Source organism: Chiloscyllium plagiosum, unplaced genomic scaffold, assembly GCF_037043375.1.
Source record: "Chiloscyllium plagiosum isolate Xiang-an unplaced genomic scaffold, Cpla_swu_hap1 HiC_scaffold_42, whole genome shotgun sequence".
In the NCBI taxonomy this organism is placed as follows: domain Eukaryota; kingdom Metazoa; phylum Chordata; class Chondrichthyes; order Orectolobiformes; family Hemiscylliidae; genus Chiloscyllium; species Chiloscyllium plagiosum.
Window position 1 is genome coordinate 12,766,718 of NW_028270180.1, and position 26,527 is coordinate 12,793,244.

The window sequence follows — 26,527 nt, forward strand, 5'->3', positions numbered from 1 at the left end:
CTCTTAAGCGATTGATAGGTAATCAGCGGGTTTTGGGGCAGCGGGGAGTAGGTATGGGTGCGTCCGGTCCTCCCAGAGTGATGCGGTCGGTCGTCCAGCGGAGCGGCACACGGCGCTTGCTGGAGGACTACTGCCGGGCGGCGCGGCGCGGCGGCGGACGGGTACGTAGCGGTTGGTCCTCCGAAAGTGATGCGGTCGGTCCTCCAGAGGCGGAGCGCGACCCGGCCGAGAGCGAGCGAGCGGGTGGGTGGGTGTGAGGAGGCGGCGGCGGTAGGTTATATAAAGGGGAGGCGGCGCCATCAGCCGGACGCGTGCGTTCTGTCGGAGGATCTGGTCTAATCTCGGACAGGTTTGTGTTCACGGGAGGAATGGGCATTGGGGGGGGGGGAAGAGGGAGAGAGATGGTGAAGGAGCGGCTCCCAGGGTGAGGCCGCAGGGCCTGGGCCTAGGCCTAGGCCTAGGCCCTCCGTGAGCCGCAGGAGGCGGCCGCAGCTCCCTTCACCCTTCACCTAGCCCCTGATTGTACGTTAGACCCCCCTCCCCTCGCACTTCACTCTTTCCCCCTCCAAAAAGCCCTGACTTCATCACCCCACTCCCCCCCCCCCCCTCCCCCCCCCCCTCCACCCCCAGATTAAACATGACCCTCAGCCCCATCTCTCCATCACCCCCCCCCAGATTAAAACGACTGATGCTTCCCCTTTCCTTCTCACCCCTGCCCATTTAAAATGGCCGAGCTCAATACCCCCCCCCCAAAAATAAACCGAGCTCCTTTTCTTCAACTCCCCCCTTAAAATTACCCTTGGCTCCTCTCTAAATCCCCCATAAAATTACCCTGGGCTCCTTTTCTTCAACCCCCCCCCATAAAATTACCCTGGGCTCCTTTTCTTCAACCCCCCCCCTCCCCATAAAATTACCCTGGGCTCCTTTTCTTCAACCCCCCCTCCCCATAAAATTACCCTGGGCTCCTTTTCTTCAACCCCCCCTCCCCCATAAAATTATCCTGGGCTCCTTTTCTTCAACCCCCCCTCCCCATAAAATTACCCTGGGCTCCTTTTCTTCAACCCCCCCTCCCCCATAAAATTACCCTGGGCTCCTTTTCTTCAACCCCCCCTCCCCCATAAAATTACCCTGGGCTCCTCTCTAATTCCCCCATTAAATTACCCTGGGCTCCTCTTCAACCCCCCCCCCCTACTTAAAATTACCCTGGGCTGCTCCTCTTCAACTCTTTCCCCCCTCCCCCTTAAAACTGCTCTCAGCTGCTCCCCCATCCCAGAAGAAATTGCCCTGAGATGCTCCTTTCCCCTTCACCATGCAATTCCCTTGTTTCTCCATCCCTACTGGTTACAATTGCCTTGAGCTCCATTCTTTGCTCGCCTCAAATCGCCCTTCCTATTTCCCCCCCCCCCGGTAAAGATGCCCTTTCTTTCCCCTCTGAAGGTCGGTTTCTCCATCGCTGCCACTCATCATGCGGCGTGATGCTCGCACGTAGGCGAGTCTGCTGCTGCGTCCTACCGCACACTAAGACTGGAAATTATAAGGAGCTTTAAATGTTAATTTTGGATAATGCGTGCATTTGTTTTATTTTCGTTCTCCAACTTTGAACCGTTTGTTGCATCCTCTTATGAGATGTGCCGTTGCAACAGGTGCATTCCTATTATTTTATTTAATGTGTACCCATTTATTCACTTCAAGTTGATCTTTTATCCAGATTTTTAAAAATTGGTGCTGTTTGTCCCACTTCGCTCATTTTATATTGTGACTAACTCGTTCCCGAAATTTTAGTTTTTGCCAGAATAGTGCTTGAGCTAATTTTAATCCTTGGTAACTAGAGTACTTTTATGTGACCTATCCTTGGCTGAAGGAGTTTGTAATGATTCCTCTTGCAGCAATGTGATACCTGGCACTCATAGCAAGGTATTCGTCCTTGGTGACTCCATTTACCATGGGGATGTGTTCACCTCTCAAATATCTGGTGATTTCTCGGATGCGCTTTAATAAAGTAGCGAGCATTTTTTTATAGCCTAAAGCGGCCACTTTATGTAAAACTTGGGGGGGGGGGGAAACCTGCAGGAGTGTCGCATGCTGAGCCCTACCTCAGCAGAGATTAATTATAGCGCAGCATGGTTCTGCAAGAAATCAGCAAATCCCGTGCCACTTATTTCTCTAAAGTTGCATATCCGATTCCCCGTTTGAAAGGTACGATTGAACCTGCCTCTGCAGTTTCGTTAAAGGTTATACTACCTGTACTCCCAGCAAATCGTGTCCTCTTCTGAAGGATATTTCTCAGCTAGCTGTATCTCAATTGAGATTTTTCTTTGCGTCTTCCTGAAGGTATTGTTAGCCGATAGAGGGAGTTCAGAATGTGGCGTCGTCTAGAGCATTTGGTCCAGATATCTCTTAATCTGACCTGGGGACCACCACAGATTGGTGCAGGTTAATGTGTTTTTTTGGGCGGTGGGGGAAGAAAGTCAGGCATGTACTGTAAATGTCTTTCTTTTGTGTGAAAACGAAATGGAAAGCTGCTTGTGCTCCCTATGCCATGCGGTCAACTCCACACGTTCTGGTGCACCCCCCCCCCCCCCTCTCCTATCAGTTCCGTTCGACTGGTTTGGAGACGCGGTTCAGTTTTAATGTTCATCTTTAAAGACCATACCGCGTTACAACCTGGAATGAATGTTTGCCCTTGGGTGCGTCAGTTGCGGTTTCGGGTTGCCTCCTCGTTTTAAGTTTTTCGCTTTTATTATGAGCAATTTTTCGACATAAGTTAGCCTTTTTCTCGTTACTCATGTATGGAATTTTGTCACTTTTTTTTCCGCCTGCCTTCTCTGAGTCAGTGGACGCGAGGCAGACTGCACGTACACTCAGCGCCGTATGGACGTGACTACCACAGCGCCCAGATTGGTGCTGCAGAGCGTGTCTCTCCTCATTAAAAACCTTTTTTCTTTAAAAACCTTGTCCTTGTACAAGGTTAATGTGCAGGCTCTATTTTCTTTGATTTCCATTTTTGAATTTAATGTTGCAATAGCAACAAAATGCTGTGGGTACTGGAAACCTGAAGTAGTACTCAATTGATGAGCATCAGCATTTCAACTCCATGATATTGTTTTCCAGCAGTGTTTGGTCCAAAATTGATGCGTCATTGCTGTACTATATAGAGGATCTCTTTGCTGGTCAAAATTCAAAGCCCTGGTGATCCAGTTTCATTTGTCATCTTTGCCATCTCTAACTCACACTCTTCACCCTCCATGTCCTTTTCCAATCTCTTCTCTTCTCTTGCCCTCTATACCCTAAAACAAACTTCTGCATCAAATGTTTGAACAGAATTTATTTTAGATTAATGTCTACAGTGACAGAAGCCACGCAAAATGTTCTCAGGCACTTCATCCATTTTTCCCTGTGAAGAAGCCCACAGATTCCATCAGCTCCATGCAGTCTTAGCCTGTTATCTCTTATATGGTTCATCTGTGTTTGCTAATAGAAATATTTTTTTGGATCAGTCTTGTATTTAACAAGTGAAATCTTGAGCTGAGTTCACTTACAACAGAGATTTTGTCTTGTAATAAAATTTATCTGTGACGATGTTAAACAGGTATTCCATTGTTTGTTTCAAGAGTACGGTCTGGAAAAGCACAGCAGGTCAGGCAGCATCCGAGGAACAGGAACATCGAAGTTTCCGGCATAAGCCCTTCACCCCACACTCTAGTCTGATCTCCAGGGTTTGCAGTCCTCACCACCTATTCAATGTTTGTTAAGGTTCAACCAATACCAGAGTCTCTGCAGTATAACCGAGATTGAGTGCAGACCTTTTTGTATTTTATCTCTAAAGGTCCCTTAATCCTATGATATACTTGTTCTCTTGGATGGCTACCTCTTACTAAAGAATTTTGATTTCTTCTGTATTGATTCTGTCATCATGATACAGTGCATGTTATCTCTTCAGTTTCTAATAATCAGTCATCTTGGTTGCGATTGATTGCAGTGTCATAATAGCTTGCAGCTCTTGGGTATATTGGCTATGCTTGAGCAAAACTTCCACTACCTTTGAATGTTTAGTTTACACATCTGGAACTTTAAATTCAAGTTTTTTAAAATCCACAACCTTCTGTTAGTTGCCATGTTGGCTACTAGCTGGCTTGCTCAATTGTTACATATGCCTTAAACTTGATAACATCTTTAGTTGGAGCTCCTTATGGAGCGTCCTGACTGATGTCTAGCTTCTAAATTACTTTTTTCTGGTTTAAAGAATATTAATGTTACAAGGAATGTATGCAATTGCAATGGCCTGGATTCCCTTTCTGGCTTTGTGAACTGGGCAGGATAACAGATCCCTGTTTGGCAGTAGCACGGTGTTCTGGAAGCTACAGCAGAAGAGAAGGTGAACTCGTTTATATATTACACCTTTCATAACCTCAGCATTGCATTCTGCTGCTGAGCTAAGGTATAGTCACTGTTGCAGAGGAAGGTGAGCCTCCAGTATTGATTGACCCTAGATAGTCAATATGTTAGCGCACCTTCAGTAGTCGAGTAGGACGGAACATTTTGATCAAGCCTTTTCTCTTAATTAAAGTCATTGTAAATTGGAATCAAAGTAAATCAGATTGCATTTATCTACACAAAATAAAGCAGATAACATGAAGACTTTACAGCAAAAATACTTATGTCTTCAATGTGGACAAAAGTGAGCATAGGAAACTTACACAGGATTTTTTATTGGGGAATGATATGAAACAGGTTTGCATTAAAGAAAATGCAATCTCTCCTCCATAGGTGCCAGTCAGAAATCTGGAAATCCATACAGCAAATCTGAAGCAGCTTACATGTTCGAATACTGAAGTAGTGTCCTCTGTAGATTCAGCTTCCTTTTTTGGATTCTTATCTCTTAACCTTTGAGTTTGCTCAAGAGTGGACCTTGGTGGAACCTTGCAGCTCTCCAGTTCAGCCTGGGAAAGACCAAAGCTTCAGCTTCCCTCACTTTGCTCTTTATTTCTCCCTTGTCCATAGCCTTGCTGAGTTCTCCTTTGCAGTGGTGAGTTCTACTCAACCCTACTGAAATGGATGCTTTGCATCTTTTTACAAAAGCATGTTACTCTTGTCTGACCTATATTTGAGGATAATGTCTTTCCCTGGAGAAAGTGAGGTCTGCAGATGCTGGAGATCAAAGTTGAAACTTTATTGCTGGAACAGCACAGCAGGTCAGGCAGCATCAGGGAACAGGAGATTCGACGTTTCGGGCACAGAAGGGCCTGTGCCCGAAACGTCGAATCTCCTGTTCCCTGGATGCTGCCTGACCTGCGCTGTTCCAGCAATAAAGTTTCAACTAATGTCTTTCCCTCCAAAGCTGACTGCTTGTGTGCTTCCTGTCAGAATCCTGCCCACATCATATTCCACTTTCCCATCACACTTGTCTTCGCAGCTTTTGCTCCAAATTCCAAGCCTCAGTCAAAACTCTTTTCTTAATCCCTTAATCCCTCAGTGGAGTCAGTGTGCTTATATTTAGGTTTTATCTTGAACCCCACTCTGCCCATCCCATTCCAACCTAAATTGACCTGATCTTGGCCTGTGCATTTTCCTGAAGAAGGGCTTATGCCGGAAACGTCGATTCTCCTGCTCCTTGGATGCTGCCTGGCCTGCTGTGTTTTTCCAGCACCACATTTTTCAACTCTGGTCTCCAGCATCTGCAGTCCTAACTTTCCCCTGTGCATTTTCCCTCCTTGACTTTTCCCATTTCTCCTTGTCACCAATTATTTAGATATTTTTCTAATCAACCTACTGAAATGTTATGATGCACCTCTGGAAAGGTGGGGCATGACCAGTGACACTAACACTGTCACAAAAGCCCCTACCAGTTATTGTATATACTTTGTATTGATTTGAATCCTGCTGTCAGAATTATCTTCCCAAATTCCTTTCAATTTCAAAGCTCTGAAAGGCATGTGCTCGATTTAACTCCGAATTGGCTAACTGAATTTCTCCTTCCTTGCTTTCCATTCACTTGATTAAAATGAGTCATCCATCACATTAAAGGTTTCCTATGAACATGTTATTAGACTTGCCTCCAATTCACTTTTGGCCGCCAGGAGCTATTTGATTTATTCTACTGTGGGTGAATCATATCCTCCTTGTATAAGCTTGACTAATGATTGCCAACAATAGATGCAAGACAGATGGGAGCTTAAATCTTGCCTTCAGGAAGCTGCTAGTCTTGGTAACCAATGTGCATTGCTAACTAAAGCAGTAAGGCCCTTTAAACAAGACATGGTATAAAAAGTCAGTATGTCCTTGGTGAAGATTATCCTAAGTGCAGCTCTCATAAGTTAGCCGCTTAATGAATTCCACTACATTGTAGATCTCTTGTGACCTTTATGCTTATAATTGCTGTCTAAGTTCTGTGCTTAAGCTGCAAGTCTAATATTATCAACAGAGAATAGAATGCATTAACAAACTTGTAGCAAACTTGATCTATTCAGATACGTTTACAACCCATCCTTAATGTGTTTGTAATAAAATTGCCTCCTGAAGCATGATTCTGGCAGAGCCAGGAGCAATCCAGTTTGCCCTTGCTGAATTGCTTAAGGTCATTGTATAGTAATCTGCTGTGTCGTGTGTGGTGAATTCACCTTTTCAATGCAGTAGCCAAGCGATTATCTTAGTAATCAGGTGGTTTGATAGTTAGGGAAGAAAATCAAGTTTACTTTCTATGCCACAGATCTTAGCTTGTTCCTAAGCAGTCAGGTAGGCCTGGAATCTTTGAATTTGAAGGTCAGTATGCAAACAGTGCAATACTTTTGAGAACTACATTTGTATGTGGCTCTGCATTTCCAGAGGAGCAGAGAGGTGTGTTGTAATATCTTTGAAAATAACTCAAGTGCTGTTGGTTTAAACAGCTTGATGGTATGTGGTCGATCTTAATTGAAACCTAGATTGACTTTTAAATGTGTAGAACTTTTGGGTCACTAGCTCAGGCAATAACAGACATTGTAGTTCTATCTCTTTACTCCCTCTCCTACCTGGGTCTTGGGTGTTCTTCCCCACATACACACCGCAGAACCCCTGTTCTCATAGGTTTCTGCTTACTTAGGTCTGAGTTCTGAGACCCTGACAACCTTTGTGTCTAAGTGGCGTCATAGTGGAGGTAAATATCCAAAAGTAATGTCTCAACCTTGCAGTGTATAAAAATTAATATCAAATCTGAGGAAGATACTGTTGGGCAAAATACCATAACAGACTAAAGGTTATATATATTCTCTCCACATCAGGATAGAATCAACAGCTATGCCAACCACAAAAGACGCTGCGCACGAAATGGGTACAGCCTTTGTTCAGCGCCAGCAGCTGAGTGCTGCCATGGCTGACACTTTCCTGGAACACCTTTGTCTGCTAGATATTGACTCCGAAACAACAATTGCAAGGAACACTGGCATTGTCTGCACCATTGGTAAGTATTGTACAAGTCACAAATGCATCCTCATGTGAAAAATTGTTACTGCAGAGTTGATTTAATCTTTGCTCTTCTGCAGATTGAGTTGGCTGCTTTGAAATGCTGTTGTAACCCTTTGCATCACACTCATGATGGTGTTTCAGCCTGTATTCCTGCTGAGGCTTCCATTTAATTACATCAGTATGTGCTGGTTAGAAATTATGCTATTTCTTCTGTACTGACTTGAAGCTTTCCTTAGTTTATGTTGAATACTTAACATACTTTGCTTGAGCAAAACATTCTAGTGGTTACTGATCTGGAGCAAAATAAAACCTTTATGAGAAACACTTCCCTCTGATCCATTCCTCTGTTTTGATTATTGTATTCCCCTGATTGTTGCACCTCCTTACCTTATCTATTTATTGGATTCCAAAGCTGTTATGATGCATTGAATCCCCAGAAGGATTAGACACAAACCTCTGTTTTACCTGAGAATTTCAATGCTTAGTTGTATTGCATTGCATCACTCATGAGGGACCATCAAAATATTAATCAACTTGAAAGGAACTGATGTAATTATGCTGGTTAATTCCAGGGCCTGCTTCCAGATCTGTGGAAATGCTGAAGGAGATGATCAAAGCTGGGATGAATGTGGCACGGATGAATTTCTCACATGGGACACATGAGGTATAGCCTTATTGAACTCCAAGCTGGAACATTGTCAAACCACTCTGTAGCGCTAAGCTATGGAAGTCAGTTCAAAGCTTCTGTTTTGATTCACCTGTACAGTTGGCTGGTTCAACTAGGGTGACCATCTGAAATATGAATCAAGGAGTCTGATGCTTTTGGGTAGAATTTTGGAATGAAGGCAGAGTTCATTCTGCTTTTCGGTGTTTCCTTTCAACATGTGGACGTTAGACAAGCATTTGTTTATAACGCTGTCTGTTCATTGATAAGCAGTGATTTAAAAATAAGTGAATGTTAGTCATGTACCGAAGTTCTGTTAGGGGTTAGGCTATGAGTTTGTTTTTTTAAGAAAATGGTGTCATTCAGTGTCTGTTTCTTGCCCTGAGGCAATTCCACTGATATAGGTGATTGCACTGGGGTTTCTTTGGTGAGTCAGCAGTTGCCGTGGAGTAAATTTCAGTGAAATTGCTTGATGCAGTATTTAGAATAGAATCCCTACAGTGTGGACACAGGTCCTTAGGCCCAACAAGTCTACACCAACCCTGTGAGTATCCTGTTCAAACCTATTGCCCTATCCTATTATCCTACATTTACCCCTGACTAATGCACCTAACCTACACATCACTACACACTATGGGCAATTTAGCATGGCCAATTCACTTAACCTAAATATCTTTGGACTATGGGAGGAAACTGGAGCACCTGGAGCAAACCCATGCGGGCATGGGGAGAATGTGCAAACTCCACACAGTCATCCGAGGCCGGAATAGAATCCGGGTCCCTGGCACCGTCAGCAGCAGTGCTAGCCACTGTGCCACCCTAATAAATATCTTGAGTAACGTTGGAGCATTGCAAATGTTTTTCAACAACCCAAACAGGACTTCAGAGCTGGTCCAGATGAAACATCATCCCGGTCTGAAATGTTGTTTTGCCTCAGATTCTCTTGACCTGCTAAGCATTTCCAACACTTTTAGGTATCAAGAAAACCAGGCTTTTCTTTTAGCATTGCAACAGTTCGTACTTAAGTCTTGTCCACTTAACCAAGCTTCTATGACTAATTTCAACATGGTGTTTGTGCAACATTTCACTTTTTTGAAGCAAAATGATGGCCAGTATTGCATTGAATGTCCTACAATGGTGAACTTTTACTTTAACAGTGATTTAACTTTTTATTTTGTTGGGTAGATCAAATATCTACATGAGTCTCTGCACATATAGGTGCTCCAGAAGTTAATTTTGTTTGCCTGCCTGGTTGGAGTGATTAGATTAGATTACTTTACAGCGTGGAAACAGGCCCTTCGGCCCAACAAGTCTACACTGACCCACCAAAGCGCAACCCACCCAGACCCATTCGCCTACATTTACCCCTTCACCTAACGCTGCGGGTAATTTAGCATGGCAAATTCACCTAACCTGCACATTTTTGGACTGTGGGAGGAAGCTGGAGCACCCGGAGGAAACCCACGCAGACATGGAGAGAATGTGCAAACTCCCGCCTGAGGCGGGAATTAAACCCAGGTCTCTGGCACTGTGAGGCAGCAGTGCTAACCACTGTGCTACTGTGATCTCTGGTGATTAGGAGGTAATAGAAATTCTGATATTGCTGCTTGCAGAGAATACAGTAGTGTGCATTATTTGCCTGCTGCAATACTTTGAGATTTAATCACAAATGGCTGCTGTTTCACTGAAACATGAGTTAGATTTTACCCTCTATATGTCAGTGCTTTCAACTTTATCAAACTTACTCTTTGGTTAAGAAACTGACACCAGTTAAACGTTGGAGGATTTTTCTGCATGGATTCACTGCAAAGTGTAAACTCGTGCAGTGCTAAAAGAAAAGCCTTGTTTTCTTGACACCAAAGTGTTGGAAGCGCTCAGCAGGTCAAGAGAATCTGAGGCAAAACACAACATTTCAGACCGGGATGATGCTTCATCTGGACCAGCTCTGAAGTCCTCAGTTTGGATCATGAACACTTTGTCAAGCAATATTCCTGGCCCCAATTGGAGGCTTTGTTATCTCAAATTTCCAGTACAGTGTTTTTCTGCATTTGATTTGAAAAGTGGGTAGCAATTTTTGACTGAGACAGCAAATATTCAAGTTTAATGTGTGAACTCATTAACCACTTTTAATCTCTATGCTAGAGTTGGAACAGTTATTATAACACTCCAGTTAATGCTGTAGTATGAGCTGCTAAATGGCAGTTCAGACCATAAGCATAATTTTGGGGCTATCGCTGATCAGGCTTTCACGTGTTGCCCTATCAAATGCAGGCTGGTTTGTGAGCGCAGCTGTCTGTCTGTCTGCTCGACCTTTTCAGCAGTTGAGACTAGAACGTATTGCACTGGTATATATCTCCATATAGTAGAGGTCAACTGAAATGGAATATGTTCCATTGATCAACTTGTCTATTTATAGGATCTCCGGCTGTGCTGTGTAACTAACTACTGTCTACACTCAGGAAGAGAAGCATAGAGGGAGGCCTAGGAAACCAAAAGGTCACTTATTCCATTTGTTTCAAGTAGCAGATGTCTCCAACAGTCCTGGTTTTTATATCATTGCACAGGATGGAAACCAGGCAAACTGAGCCTGTTGTGGAAATTCATGACATTTAGCCTAGTGAAGTTCTTGCCCCAAGAAAACTTCAAGTGCTGGAATTCAGAAACTGCTGGAAAACGCAGGTGTAGCAGCATTTATGGAGAGGAAGCTGAGTTAATGTTTTGCTCCAGTGATCTATCTTTAGAACGGATTGTAACTAGGAAGAGGCAAGTATACTTGCTAAAGATGGGGTGAGTGAAGAGGGGCAAGTCAGTGATAGGGATGGAGCCCAGAGAGAGTCAGGCAGACAGACAAAGGAATGGGTAAAGGCCAGCCTGGGAGAATCGGTAGCTGCCAATAGGGACCATTAGTAGTCGACAATGGGTTGTTAGTGGAAGCAGCCCATGTGGTGAGGTCGAGTGTGTGTTGGGGTAAAGACATGGAAGAAGGTGCTCATGACTTAAAATTATTGAAGCTGAAAATGTGTTGCCGGAAAAGCGCAGCAGGTCAGGCAGCATCCAAGGAACAGGAGAATCGACGTTTCGGGCATAAGCCCTTCTTCAGGAATGAGGAAAGTGTGTCCAGCAGGCTAAGATAAAAGATAGGGGGGAGGGGCATTGGAAATGCGATAGGTGGAAGGAGGTCAAGGTGAGGGTGATAGGCCGGAGTGGGGTGGGGGCGGAGAGGTCAGGAAGAAGATTGCAGGTTAGGAAGGTGGTGCTGAGTTCGAGGGATTTGACTGAGACAAGGTGGGGGGAGGGGAAATGAAACTGGAGAAATCTGAGTTCATCCCTTGTAGTTGGAGGGTTCCTAGGTGGAAGATGAGGCGCTCTTCCTCCAACCGTCATGTTGCTATGGTCTGGCGATGGAGGAGTCAAAGCACCTGCATGTCCTTGGTGGAGTGGGAGGGGGAGTTGAAGTGTTGAGCCACGGGGTGGTTGGGTTGGTTGGTCTGGGTGTCCCAGAGGTGTTCTCTGAAACATTCCCCTCTCTGAGGATGAAAGATCAGTCCTCAGCAGAGGCCTGGCCTTCATTCCCCTACGCTCTCGATTAATGAGTTCAACACGCGGCGTGACATCGAACAATTCTTCCGCCGCCTTCACCTCCGTGCCTACTTCTTCAACCAAGACTCTTGCCCACCCTCTGACGACCCCTTCTCCCGCCTCCAACACACCCCATCCACCTGGACACCCCGTGCTGGCCTCTTACCTGCCCTCGATCTCTTCATAGCCAACTGCCGCCACGACATTAACAGCCTCAACGTTTCCACTCCTCTCTTCCACTCCAACCTCTCACCCTTGGAACGTGCAGCCCTCCACTCCCTCCGTTCCAACCCCAACCTCACTATCAAACCAGCAGACAAGGGAGGTGCGGTAGTAGTTTGGCGCACTGACCTTTACACCGCTGAGGCTAAACGCCAGCTCGTGGACACCTCCTCCTACTGCCCCCTTGACCATGACCCCACCTCCCACCACCAAACCATCTCTCAGACCATCCATAACCTCATCACCTCAGGGGATCTCCCATTCACCGCCTCCAACCTCATAGTCCCAGAACCCCGCACCGCCCGTTTTCTACCTTCTGCCCAAAATCCACAAACCTGACTGCCCCGGCCGACCCATTGTCTCTGCTCCTGCCCCACCGAACTCATCTCTGCATGCCTCGACACGGTCCTGTCCTCCTTAGTCCAAGAACTCCCCACCTACGTTCAGAACACGACCCATGCCCTCCACCTCCTCCATGATTTTCGCTTCCCCAGTCCCCAACGCCTTCACCTGTACACCTCCATCCCCCATCACGAAGGATTCAAAGCCCTCCACTACTTCCTTTCCTGCCGTACCAACCAGTACCCTTCCACTGACACCCTCCTTTGACTGACTGAACTGGTCCTCACCCTGAGCAACTTCTCTTTCCAATCCTCGCACTTTCTCCAAACCAAAGGAGTAGCCATGGGCACCCGCATGGGCCCCAGCTATGCCTGCCTCTTTGTAGGATATGTGGAACAGTCCATTTTCCGCAGCTACACTGGCACCACCCCCCACCTTTTCCTCCGCTACATCGATGACTGTATCGGCGCTGCCTCGTGCTTCCACGAGGAGGTTGAACAGTTCATCCACTTTACCAACACCTTCCACCCTGACCTCAAATTCACCTGGACCGTCTCAGACTCCTCCCTCCCCTTCCTAGACCTTTCTATTTCTATCTCGGGCGACCGAATCAGCACGGACATTTACTATAAACCGACCGACTCCCACAGCTACCTAGCCTACACCTCCTTCCACCCTGCCCCCTGTAAAAACGCCATCCCATATTCCCAATTCCTTCGCCTTCACTGCATCTGCTCCCAGGAGGACCAGTTCCAAAACTGTCCAACCCAGATGGCCTCCTTCAAGGACCGCAATTTTCCCCCCAGACGTGGTCGACAATGCCCTCCACCGCATCTCTTCCACTTCCCGCTCCTCCACCCTTGAGCCCCGCCCCTCCAACCGCCACCAGGACAGAACCCCACTAGTCCTCACCTACCACCCCACCAACCTCCATGTACAGCGTATCATCTGCCGTCATTTCCGCCACCTCCAAACGGACCCCACCACCAGGGATATATTTCCCTCCCCTCCCCTATCAGCGTTCCGAAAAGACCACTCCCTCCGTGACTCCCTCGTCAGGTCCACACCCCCCACCAACCCAACCTCCATTCCCGGCACCTTCCCCTGCAACCGCAAGAAATGCAAAACTTGCGCCCACACTCCCCTTATTTCCCTCCAAGGCCCCAAGGGATACTTCCATATCCGCCACAAATTCACCTGCACCTCCACACACATCATCTATTGTATTCGCTGCACCCGATGTGGCCTCCTCTATATTGGGGAGACAGGCCGTCTACTTGCGGAACGTTTCAGAGAACACCTCTGGAACACCCGGACCAACCAACCCAACCACCCCGTGGCTCAACACTTCAACTCCCCCTCCCACTCCACCAAGGATGTGCAGGTCCTTGGACGACTCCATCGCCAGACCATGGCAACCCGACGGTTGGAGGAAGAGCGCCTCATCTTCCGCCTAGGAACCCTTCAACCACAAGGGCTGAACTCAGATTTCTCCAGTTTCCTTATTTCCCCTCCCCTCACCTTGTCTCAGTCAAATCCTTCAAACTCAGCATCGCCTTCCTAACCTGCAATCTTCTTCCTGACCTCTCCACCCCCACTCCGGCCTATCACCCTCACCTTGACCTCCTTCCACCTATCGCATTTCCAATGCCCCTCCCCCAAGTCCCCCCTCCTACCTTTTATCTTGGGCTGCTGGACACACTTTCCTCATTCCTGAAGAAGGGCTGATTCCCGAATTGTCGATTCTCCTGTTCCTTGGATGCTGCCTGACCTCCTGCGCTTTCCAGCAATACGTTTTCAGCTCTGATCTCCAGCATCTGCAGTTCTCACTTTCTCCTTAAAATTATTGAACTCTAACTTGATATGTGTCCACATGGGGTGGCTTAATGACTCAGTGATTAGCACTGCTTCCTCAAAGTTCGATTTCAATTCCAGCCTTGGGTGACTGTGTGGAGTTTGCGCGTTCTCTGCGTATGCAGGTTTCATCCCATAATCCAAAGTTGTGCAGGTTTTGGTGGATTGGCCATGGCGAATGGAGGGTTACAGAATTGGGGTGATGGGTTGGGTCTTCAGAGGCTTAGTGTGGACTTGATGGGCCGAATGGCCTGCAGCAACACTGTAGGGATTCTAGATTTCAAGGCTACAAGATTCCCAAGTGGTGAAATGAGGTACTGTTCTTCCAGCTTGCATTGAACTAGGCTGGAGCGCTGAAGCAAGCATGACTGATGTTGGCCTGGGAACATTATGGTATGTTGAAATGATAGGGAACCGGAAGCTGTCATTTTTGTAGACAGCGCAAGTGTTCCGCAAAGCTTTTGCCCTATCCCCATTTCCTCTCCCCATAGTAAAGGTGAGCATGTGAATGGTGAGTACCTGCATTTCACTCTCTCTACTCTATTTTAAAGTGCTGCTTTACTTGGAAGGTGTCTGGGGTCCTTGAATGGTTAAGGGGTGGTGTTGGGAATGGAGTCGTCGAACACGGTATCCTGGAGGGAACAGTCCAGGTGGAAGGTTGACAAGGGAGGGGATGGGAATGTGTCTGGTGGTGGGATCCTGCCTGAAGTGGTGGAATCCTGCCTGAAGTGGTGGAAATAGCAGCTAATGATTCTTCTGGATGTGACGCTGGTGGGATGATAGGTGAGGAAAAGGGGACCTTATTGCTGTTGTGGGAGGGAAGGGAGGGGTGAGGGCTAAAGTGTGGTTGATGAGTTAGACACATCTGAGGGTCTTGCTAACCACAATGGTGGAGAATCTTTGGTTGAGGAAGTAATTGGTCATTTTGGATTCCTCTTTGTTGGATTTGGTGTTATTGGAACACATGAGATGGAGGAACTGGGAGAATGGAATAATCTTTCCAGGAAGCCGTATGTGAGGATGCATAGTCAGGGTGGCTGTGGGAGTTAAGTTTGTCATGGATCCAGAGCATTAAGTCTGCTTATTCTCCACAGATGCTGTCAGACTGGAGTTTTTCCAGCAGTTTGTACTGCTTCCCAGTCTGTTTACTAATGTAACTTGAGTTTAGCTAGTGCATAAGTAAGGGATATCTGCTGAAGACCAGTTCTTATTGAGGTCAAATATGACTTTCCAGTTTTGGGGAAAGCAATTAGCGAATCTCCTTGGACCGTACTGAGTGCTGTTCACTTTTTAATTTTATTCGTTAGTCCATATTTAATGTGATACTCCATTGCTCTTTCCAAAGCTTTTTTAAAAGCCCTTACCATGCATAACATCAGCAGTGATAGAGCTGTTAGGGAATTGAAAAGACTTGGTATGTACTGTTATTTCTATGTACTGTTATTTTGCTTATTTTGGACAATATCCTCCAGTGGCCCTCTGAACTAGCTAGTTTCTCTTCCCTCAAATAGAAGATGAAAATGTCGGAGATTGAGCGATTGTGGGGAGCCTCCCAGCCTCCCATGATCTTCAAACTTGTCATATCTTGCAATCAGGTGCAGGCTTTTGTTAATAGTACAGTTGGATGAACCTTAAAATAGTGTTTCATAAACAAGACCACGGTGGCACAGTGGTTAGCACTGCTGCCTCACAGCGCCAGAGATCCGGGTTCAATTCCCGCCTCAGGCGACTGACTGTGTGGAGTTTGCACGTTCTCCCCGTGTCTGCGTGGGTTTCCTCCGGGTGCTCCGGTTTCCTCCCACAGTCCAAAGATGTGCAGGGTCAGTTGAATTGGCCATGCTAAATTGCCCGTAGTGTTAGGTAAGGGGTAAATGTAGGGGTATGGGTGGGTTTCGCTTCGGCGGGTCGGTGTGGACTTGTTGGGCCGAAGGGCCTGTTTCCACACTAATCTAATCTAATCTAATCTAAAGACCACACTTGGGGATTGCTTGGTTTGTCTGAGGGCAAATTTCTGACAGTTGATGTAGGAAATTTTGTTGCTTTCTTTGTATCCCTTTAGTGGATCTGCAATGTAACCAAACTGTTCAGTTGCTAGATGAACAAAGTGTTGGTATCCAGAGTCCCTTTCAAAACCTTGACAACTCCCTTTGAGTGCTTAATATTTAAGTCCTACTGGCGGGGAAGCATGTACAAATTGGCATGTACAAGTTTTTAAAGCAATTCAAATTTACTGTACAGTTTACAGGCACTGCAAGGCTCTACTGAACCCTAGACCTGTCTGGAAATGCAACAATAGTTTGTTTCAGCCAGAAGTTGCCTGGTAGCGTTGTCATATTCATCTATTGAGCTTCCATTGTTATAAGGCTTTAATGGCCTAAAATGCAGCTATAGCTTGCATTATTTCATGGTTTTCAGATTTAACACATTTGAGGTTAAATAATTGATAAAAATGCTCAGTGCTATAAAGCTACTAGTTGTTGAATAGGAGAGCCATCTTATCTAATATTAAGAAATATGTCAGTTCTCTGAAGATTGCAGTTGTGTCTACTTAGTGTACCTGTTGTCATGGGAGGAGTTAAAACAGCTATTGAAATTTTTGCTTTAACTAGAAGTGAAAGTTGTAATTGATTTGTTAAAGAGCAGTGTTTGCACCGGTCATGGATTTTTTAGCTTCAGTATTGCTTTCAAAATGTACTAAAGTGAATAAGGTTGTAAAGATGATATATACTGCTTGCTTTCAGTTGGGACATTGAGTATGAAAGTTAGCAAGCTGTGCTGCAGTTGTGTAAAACCTTAGGCCATGCTTGGAGTATGGTGTGCAGTTCTGGTCGTCACACCAGGGAGGATTTTGAGGCTTTAGAGAAGACGCAAAAGTAGTTTACCAGGATATTGCCTGGATTGGAGTGCAATAGCTATAATGATAGGGCAAACTTGGATTGTTTTTGCTAGAGTGTTGGAGGCTGAGGGGTGACCTGATAGTGTATAAAATTAAGGCATGAATAGGGTGGATAGTCATTCTTTCTCCCAGGGTGGAGATTTCAACTTCTAGGATGTATAGATTTAAGGTCAGATTAGGTAAGTTTAAAGGAGCTGAAGCAGTTTTTGTTTGCGGATATAGGTATTTCAGGAAGTGGTAGAAGCAGATATGATAGTGATGTTTGTACAGATTTATGAACAGGCAGGGAATAGAGGGCATGGGCCATGTGTATGTAGATGGGACTAGATTAGATTGGGGGCTGAAGGATCTATTCCTGTGTTGTACTATTCAGTGTTCTAAAATGTTGCTAGACAAATGTTGCTAACTACTTCCTGTGGGCTTGCAGTGTTTTCTAAATGACTGTCATTCAAATTAAAGCTTGATAGTTTAAAAGTTTGGTTTACCTGAATGAGTAACTGGGTCACATTCCAGCATTTATTGTTGAGCCAACCTATTCCAAATTGAGATACAAGAACTTTGAATACTCAGTGTCATCTTTCAGTCCCTGTCTTTTGAGGCACAGTTAAGGGTTTGGAAGGTAGGGTGCTTATGTGATTATTAAACTGAAGCTACAGATGAGATTCCATTGTACTTGTAGATTGCATGGAATGTTAAGCTTTGAACCAAATACAATTTGCCTTGGTAATCATTGACACCTGGTAATATCAGGATGGGGAAGTGCTTTTGTTGGAGAAGCATACAATCAAGTTGTTTTACCTTTTTTAGACTTGGGCTTATCTGCTCAGATTATTCTGCAATTACTAAATTTCCTGTATACTTAAAGATGTTTTTAGAAAGCCAGGCAGCATGCCAATTGTAAAGGCAGTCTCAAAAATGTTACGTTCATTTTGGTTCTGCCTTAGTCAATCATGAATGACACAAGCCTGTCACTTGAAAAGACATTCAAACACTAGCCTAATGCTTTCACAAAGTACATTAAGCATTGATATTAGCAGAATGTTAAACTTGCTTCTTCTTTGTAGTACCATGCAGAGACCATCAAGAATGTCCGTGAGGCTACAGAGAGTTTTGCTGGGAATCCCATCAGCTATAGACCAGTTGCTGTTGCTCTGGACACAAAAGGACCTGAAATCCGCACTGGACTTATTAAGGGAGTATGTACTTTTGTGTAATGCTTTACCTCAGCCCAATCCTCTGCTACTTGAAATTTAATTTGTAGGGGTGACAGCATTCTCCGGTGTGGCATTGTGAAATTGGTTATCTGTACTAGTTTCGGTCATTTGATCGATCTGGTACTAGAACTGGCAAACCAAAGGAGAGCTGCTTAATTTGTGTGTTTGGTAGTTTAGTTGGAAAAAGGGCAAGAGTCTATGTTTGAGCTGTTCGATTTTATGGAGCACATCCTGTATGAATTCAAATTTTGTGGAGTGTTTTACATAGAATTTCATTTTATGTATGTAACACCCTTTTGAGCTAAATAATGCCACAGTTGATTTAAAATGCTTGCAAGCAGCAAAACTTGCCAGTTTCAACTGAATCTTACGAAGTGCAGTTGCAAGTTCATTAAACACACCTCAGTGTGGGTATTACACATGCACTATCTCAACTGGAGAGTTGTGATGCAGTTTAGAAGAATTCACAAATAAAACATGCCATAGCAAATAGCACCACCTTAAGTGAATGATTTGAATGTATGCAAGTTTCTGGTACCTGAACTATTTTGGAATTTTGTTAGGAGCAGCGAAGAACTTCTCTTAGCATGGGTATTTTGAAATGGGACAATCATTTCAGTTAGTAATTGCCCAGTTTATTTGCAAATTATATAATACTGTGACATTTCTTAAAGTAAATTTTGTCAAATTACTCACTGGAGAGCAGCTTTTGAGAGGAGCTTCCAGATGTCTGTTTCATTCCCACCCCATTTTGTATATCAAATGTATATTACATACGATTTGAATATGTAGCTATTTCAAGCCAAGATGGATTGTTTTCTGTTCTATCTGTATTTCTTTACCTAGTCAGCAATTCTCTAACATGTCATGGTGTCTCTGTTTCAAAGAGTAACTGACATTTAAGCTTAGTATCTATCTCCTTTTACTAGAGTGGCACTGCTGAGGTTGAACTGAAGAAAGGAGCAAAACTTAAAATCACGTTGGATGATGCATATAAAGAGAAGTGCGATGAAAATATACTGTGGTTAGATTACAAGAATCTGATAAAAGTCGTTGACAAAGATAGCAGAATCTACGTGGATGATGGTTTGATTTCTCTCCGTGTGCTGGAAAAAGGTTGGTGTTGTATCAGCATGTATTCTGACTTCTCTAGACATTTGTCAAGTTAGTTTGCTTTGTGGCAGTCATCACATGCTGAGTGCTCAAGTTCAGCCATTAACTATTATTTTCCCCTTCAAAACCAGCTTTGAAAAACTGTTTTTGGTCTCCCTTTACTAGTGATACTACAAGAATCGCCAGTATCAAACAGCAAGATGTTTGCTTATTTCATGGAATGTGGGCGTCGCCGGCAAGCCCAACGTTTGTATGCTTTCCCTAAGTGAGTGGCTTACTGAGCTGTTTCAGGGCAACTAAGTCTAGCCATGTTTATAGGTCTGGAGTCCCATGTCATCTAGACCACATAAAAATGGCAGATTTCCAAACAGTGGTCTTTGAATAATCGCAACAATCAGTGGTTTCACTTTCATTGTCATTAAAATAAGCTTTCAGTTAATTTGTTAATTGAGTTTAAACTCATCCGCTCTTATGGTAGGAATTGAATTCATGTCCTCAGCATTGACCTGAGCTTTGAATAAAGGATCCAAAGGATATTAGGAGCAAGTGGGACCTGGCCATTTAGTTCACAAATGATCGTGATTGACTGTAGGCTCAAAGGGCTGAATGCCTGCCTCTTATTGTTTCTTCCTATGAATTACTAGACCAGTGATATCACCTGTCTGATCCATATCCCCACCACTCTGCCAAAGCACACCCTTACTACAGTTGTGCTTTATACTGCAAGCTTGCCTTTACTGGGCCAGACTCTGATTAAACAAATTTTGTTTGATATCTTGCCAAGTGATTTTTTGATAAATCAGTGATTGCTTCCTGGTAACAGCATTCATATGTCCTGTACAGGGCATGATGTTTCCATCCTTTCAATATGAAATTCATAGTGCATGTGACAAGCAACAGCACTGCATAAATGTAGCAATATGGCATTGCCATCTATCAAAGAATCTTGATGTGAATTGGTCTATATCATGTTTTCTATGTGGTCAGAAGTGTCATCCTTTCCCCTCCTTCCTTGATGTGATCTGTATTCAGTTACTTTGTCCAAATTGTCTACTTGACTTTTGGCTATGTTCAAATCAACTGTTAAGATGTTATCTCTCACTTCCGGTGCAGGCGAGACTTGAGAACCTCTGCTTCCTGGCTCAGCAGTTAGCACTCCGTGCCTTTGCGCATGTCCACAAGAGCCCATGTACTTGATCAATTTCACATTTAGTATTTACAACCTGACCGCTTGTCTGGTTAATTACAGGTGCGGACTATTGTGACACTGAGATTGAGAACGGAGGTTTCCTGGGTAGTAAGAAAGGTGTAAACCTGCCTGGAGCAGCTGTTGACCTTCCAGCAGTCTCAGAGAAAGATATCTCTGATTTGAAATTTGGCGTGGAGCAGGGTGTAGACATGGTATTTGCCTCATTCATACGCAAGGCTGCTGATGTCCATGCTGTTCGAGAAGTGCTCGGTGAAAAAGGAAAACGCATCAAAATTATTAGCAAAATTGAGAACCACGAGGGAGTTCGTCGGTGAGTGGCTAGCTATGATCTCGAGGCAATTATCTCATCAGTGTAATGGGATAAGTAACATAATGTCATTGGAAATTCCAACTATGCAAACTTTGGCTGGTGTACATTTTATCACGCGTAGACCCCCCAGTTTGCTGTCTGGTATTTAAAGCAAAATTGGAAAGACTAGTATACAGTTTATAGAACATTACAGCATTGTACTGGCTCTTCGGTCCTCAGTGTTGCACTGACATGTGAAAATAATCTGATGCCCATCTAACCTACACAGTTCTATTATTATCCATATGTATGTCCAATGCCCATTTAAATGTCCTTAATGTCGGGGAGTCTGTGGCAGGCAGACTATTCCAAGCCTCTACTACAGAGTGAAGAAACTACCCCTAATATCTGTCCTAAATCTATCACCCCTCAATTTGAAGCTATGTCCCCTCGTGTTAGTCTTCACCATTTGAGGAAAAAGGGCTTTCTCTGCCCACCTTATCTAACCCTCTACCTTGTACGTTTCTAAGTCATCTCTTAACCTTCTGTCTAGCGAAAACAGCCTCGAGTTCCTCCACCTTTCCTTGTAAGACCTTCCTTCCTTACTAGGCGACATCCTAGTAAATCCCCTCTGAACACTTTACAGGAAGGACGTGGAAGCTTTATATTGCGGTGACCAGAACTGCATGCAATACTCCAGGTGCGGCCAGTGTCTTGTACAATTGAAACATGACCTTGTGGCTCCGAAATTCAATCCCCTTACCAATAAATGCCAATGCACCATATGCCTTCTTAATAACCCTATCAACTTGAGTGGTAACTTTCAGGGACCTGTGCACCAGGGCACCAAGATCTCTGTTCATCTGCACTGCCAATAATTTTACCGTTAGCGCATACTCTGCGTTCCTGTTTATACTTCCAAAGTGAACTCTTTCTTTTCCACATTAAACTCCATTTGCCACTTCTCAGCCCAACTCTGCATCTTTATCTATGTCCCTCTGTAACCCACAACATCCTTCAGCAGGATCCACAACTCTGCCTACCTTAGTGTCATCTGCAAATTTGCTAACCCATCCTTCTACACCCACATCCAGATCATTTGTAAAAATGACAAACAGCAGTGGCCCCAAAACAGATCCTTGCAGCACACTACTGGTAATTGAGCTCTGGGATGAACATTTCCCATCAATCACCACCATCTCTCTTCTTTCACCTAGCCAATTTCTGATCCAAACTGCCAAATCACCTTCAATCCTGCAACTCTAAAAGTTTAATGCATGTGCATCTCTGAATAGAAATGTTAATTGTGTTGACTTGGAAAGTGTATATAATCTGGTTCAAGGTATTTTAAACATTGAGGTGAACACTAATTGACCACCAGTAATTTCTCTCTAACCTCAGTGAAATGGATGTCCTGTAGTCTAATTCAGCAGTGGCTCTCATCGCCATTTGTTTAATCTGTAATTGGAGAAAACCATGACCATTGAGCTTCTCAAACTGTTTCTCCATTTCAGATTTGATGAGGTTCTGGAGGCTAGTGATGGCATTATGGTTGCTCGTGGTGACCTGGGTATTGAAATTCCTGGCGAGAAAGTTTTCCTTGCTCAGAAGATGATGATTGGGCGCTGCAACAGGGCTGGCAAACCTGTCATCTGTGCTACTCAGGTGCGTAGTTGGTTTCTTAAGTGGAATTGTGGTTAATAAGAAGTTGCCTGCTGGGTGAGGATTGTCATAGAATGCTTTCTTGGCACCGCAATTAATTATAAATGTGTAAATTGGTGCCTGAGATTAATCATCTTGAGTTGGCCTTGTTCACATTTTTGAGCAGGCTAGTTGGTATTCGGTTTATGCTTCTCAAAGAAACTATAATAAAGTTACAGGTATTTGTTTCTATTGGTTAGGGAATGCAGAAGATCTTCATATGCTGAATTGAAGTGCAAGTGAAATTTTAACTTTTTTTCAGACATGTTGCAACTTAGAATACCATGTAAGTGTTGCTGAAATTACAAAGGAAACAAATGCTAAATTTCTAAAATTGTGACCATTTATGTAATCAGTGCTTTTTTACAGAAATTGTCTGAAATTTGGCATTCTTGTGCTTGTCCTGATGAGGGCAAACTAAAATCTTTAGCAGCAGACCTATATTCAGCAGTATGCAAGATTTGTGTGCTTTGGCAGAGATTCAGATTTTAACATTACAGATTATGTTCATGTTGATCATTGGTCATGATTAATGATTTCAGACCATGCAGCAATTGTATAGTAGCGAGATGGACCTGTTTGTGAAATGGATCTTAGATGAACTCTGATTTTGCTTTCTTTTCAGATGTTGGAAAGCATGATCAAGAAACCCAGACCCACTCGAGCTGAAGGCAGTGATGTAGCTAATGCTGTATTAGATGGTGCAGACTGTATCATGTTGTCTGGGGAGACTGCCAAAGGAGACTACCCCCTCGAGGCTGTAAAAATGCAGCATCTGGTAGGTAATTAACAGTCGTGGCGTGGCAGCCACTCATTTTGGAAGCTGTTAGTACTTACAAGAGTAGAGGTATGAATTTGGTCTCTGAACTAATGAATGTGGCGTAAGACTTCTACTTCCAGTTCCTGCTAAAGAGCCAAGAAACAATTTGGGGAAATATGGTAGTAATGTGGTGATCTTGCAATAATAAATGCAATCTCCATTTTCCTGGGCTGTTGAGCTGTCTCATTAGATGTTAGACTAATAGCACCTAATGTTTTATTTACTGCTTTGGGGTTATTAGATATTTGGTTGGTATCATTTTAGACCTCCAAAGCAAGTTCACCTTTTTTAATCTAACTAATTACCTGTTCATCTCAGATGAATGTAATTGATTTTGTGGAATCTGTTTTCCTTGCAATACTTTGAAAAATGTTACTGGCTTGCTGAAATGAGTGTTAAAATGAGCTACTCAAGATTTGAGAATTGGATTCTGAATAATGAAATCCTTCTGTGCAGTGGACACTTCTGCTGTAGGATGCAAATATGATTGATTGACTGGAACAGACTAGCTGGTTCACCAGTCCTGTACAACATAGTTTACAATTCTTCATGATGAGCAGCATGACTCGCCCGCATTATCTTCCGGGGATATGAAAATAAGATCATAAGCTAACTTTGGGGTGAAGAGGGTGAAACACTTGATTGATATGACACCCGAAAATGAAAGTATGTGGTCCAAGATCCCATTGGCAGCCATCCCTGTGGTGTGATCCTATGTATTTGTTTTTAAACACAGTAAAATCAATCTTTGTTTGACGTCTGTCCGACTTTGGACTTGTGTCAACAGTATGCACTGTTTCAGTGCTGGCTTAGTTTTTATTGATGCCCTTGATCCACCAACCCCCTGGTTTATTCATGAGGACCAAATATAACCATTGTGCTCTCATTGAATATCAGTATATTTTGTTTCTCCTAGGCATTGAACCACAATGCCCTTGCCTTATTGTGGTATGTTTTTTAAACCAGTAGCATTCTTCTAAGTCTGTCACTCAGCATAAGAAATCGAAGTTCTTACATACATTCTAGAAACATTACATGTAAAAGCACAGTTACAAGCACTGGGAGAAATGTATTGACACCAAGGCTCCCACCTAAGTCCTAGAGTTTGAAACACTGCATGACGTACAGATGCTCAGCCTCCAAGCATGTGTGTAGGCATGCATTTTCTGTTAAATGACTGGATGTAAACCTTACTTTCCTTCATTTACATCTAATCTATTTTGCTCACTAATATCAAAAGACCCACAGTTTCTTACCATGTCCACTGCACTTTCAACCACATCACTTGAAGTGTAAGCTGCATCATTCCTTGTAATTACTCCTGATGCAGAGTCATTTGAGACACTCCCTTGTCTGTAAGAATGTAACAAATTCATTGCACATTTTACAACAAAATTAGCTAATTCCTAGTATAGCCATTAAAGTAGTTATTGTCCAGTTTTCCTTAATTGAACTTTTCTCTATTTCAACTGAGTTACTTGTATCACCACCTAATGTCAAGGTGTCATGCTCATTTCCAAAAGCTGTTTTGAGTTTCTAATATTACTTTCACAATTGTGTTTAGCTGTTGGAAGCTAAAACACCATGTCCCATTTTTAATGGTCTAAACATTATCCTTAAGTGATCTGTATTTGGTTTTAATGTAGCATTCATCCACCAAATTACTTTTAAATTTGGTGCATGCAAGGATGAACTGGAAATAAGGCCAACTTTTGCCATGCTGCAGCAGAGAAACATCTTAGATAATTGGGTGAATTGGACAGAAAATGTTGTCAAATATTTATTAATCATTCCATTAGATTTGAAGCTGTGAAATTCGTTACAGCAGTCTTAAAGCTTTAATTGCAACAAAATTAAAATTGGCAAAGTTTAAACTTCAAATCTGAAGCATTTCAGTAGCTGTCACAGACCCCCAATACTCCATGCAAACTGGATAAGGCAAAATGTAATTCATATATACCGGTGTTTAAACTTGTCATCTACTGCTTGTGTAAAAGATCCAATTACTGCAGCATTTCTGGCAAAATGTTACATTTCCATTGGTGTGGTTTAGGAAGTTAATCCATGTAGTAATTGGGATTTTGATGCTTAAAATGTGGACAAAGATTCTATATATTGCTTAAGTTGAAAATTAAACTCTTGCAGTTTTATTGAATTCATTAATGCCTAGGCGCAGCAGTCAATGTTCTATGACCCTGCAATAGCATTGCCTAAGTGCTGCACTCCTGAAACAAAGGTTCTTTAAATCTTCTCTCTCCCCACAGTGCAAGGAAGTTGCATTTAGCCAGTAAGAGGCCAAGCATTGAATGTAGACAACTGCTTTAAAATGGCATTTTGCTAAGCTGGATATGCAGTTGTCCCATTTTGCACAGGATTCTGAAATTAGTGTGGGCCTTCATTTAATCAGCATTTGACATGCTTTCCTTTACTGAGATGGGGACAGTGTAATGTGTGGTTAACCTGATTTTTGTTTAAACCTTGACCTAACCTGGAGATCCACCACCTTCAGTGCTTCATTTTCAGTTTGCAGAGTGAACTTCATTGGCACAGGCCCAAACTAATGCCTGACTAATAAATGAGTGCAGCCCACTGGACAAGGGAGTACCACAAGACTGATCTGTGTATTGGAAGAAAGTGGTTGGTTGTCTGCCCATATAGAACAGAATTTTTGAGGTTCACTGGTCAAATGGATCAGAATTTTGTCAAGGAATTGGATTGATGCCCCTTATTCAAAGGCATTCGGTGTATTCACTCCCCACCGTATGATCCCTTATCCTGTGGGCATGGGTCCCTAGGCAATCCTTGGTCTTAGGTGCGTGCAGTAGTAGCAGCAGCCACTGCTTTCCAGTTAGTGCTGCTGAATATCTGTAGGTGAGATCTCCATCTGTCCAATAAAGTGTCAAATTGACACCTGATGCAGTGATCGTTCCTAAAAGGGCATGACTTGGGGTTCTGTATCCAGTTAGCAGCTGAAATCCCTGTCACTTGTATTAATTTCTGCCCCATTTGCCTGAAGGTAAGGGATCATACGGTAATCAATCTTTGCAAAACTGTATTGCATTGACTGATTTTTGTTTTTGTGGCTTAATGGTAGGGTCCTAACTGGTGGTTTGCCTTGCTAATCTTGCCTTCAGTTGTGCAGCTTAATTTTGTTGCTCCCACGCATTCAGTTACAAGAAGTTG

The 26,527-nt window shown here is 43.7% G+C and overlaps 1 protein-coding gene across 2 annotated transcripts in view; it reads left to right on the forward strand.

Annotated features, from left to right (window-relative positions):
- The first annotated feature begins 208 nt into the window (after window positions 1-208).
- Window positions 209-26,527, forward strand: part of pkma (pyruvate kinase M1/2a) — a 32,350-nt gene continuing 6,031 nt past the window's right edge. Inside the window, exons 1-8 of one of the 2 annotated variants that reach the window (XM_043680210.2) lie at window positions 209-349; window positions 7,257-7,435; window positions 8,013-8,104; window positions 18,062-18,193; window positions 19,141-19,327; window positions 20,574-20,844; window positions 22,338-22,488; window positions 23,150-23,302. In XM_043680210.2, coding sequence (XP_043536145.1) covers window positions 7,273-7,435; window positions 8,013-8,104; window positions 18,062-18,193; window positions 19,141-19,327; window positions 20,574-20,844; window positions 22,338-22,488; window positions 23,150-23,302 — 1,149 coding nt within the window. In that variant the 5' untranslated portion in view covers window positions 209-349; window positions 7,257-7,272. Of the gene's footprint in view, window positions 350-7,256; window positions 7,436-8,012; window positions 8,105-18,061; window positions 18,194-19,140; window positions 19,328-20,573; window positions 20,845-22,337; window positions 22,489-23,149; window positions 23,303-26,527 lie in introns of those variants that run through there. The other variant, XM_043680208.2, reaches the window with a different exon arrangement.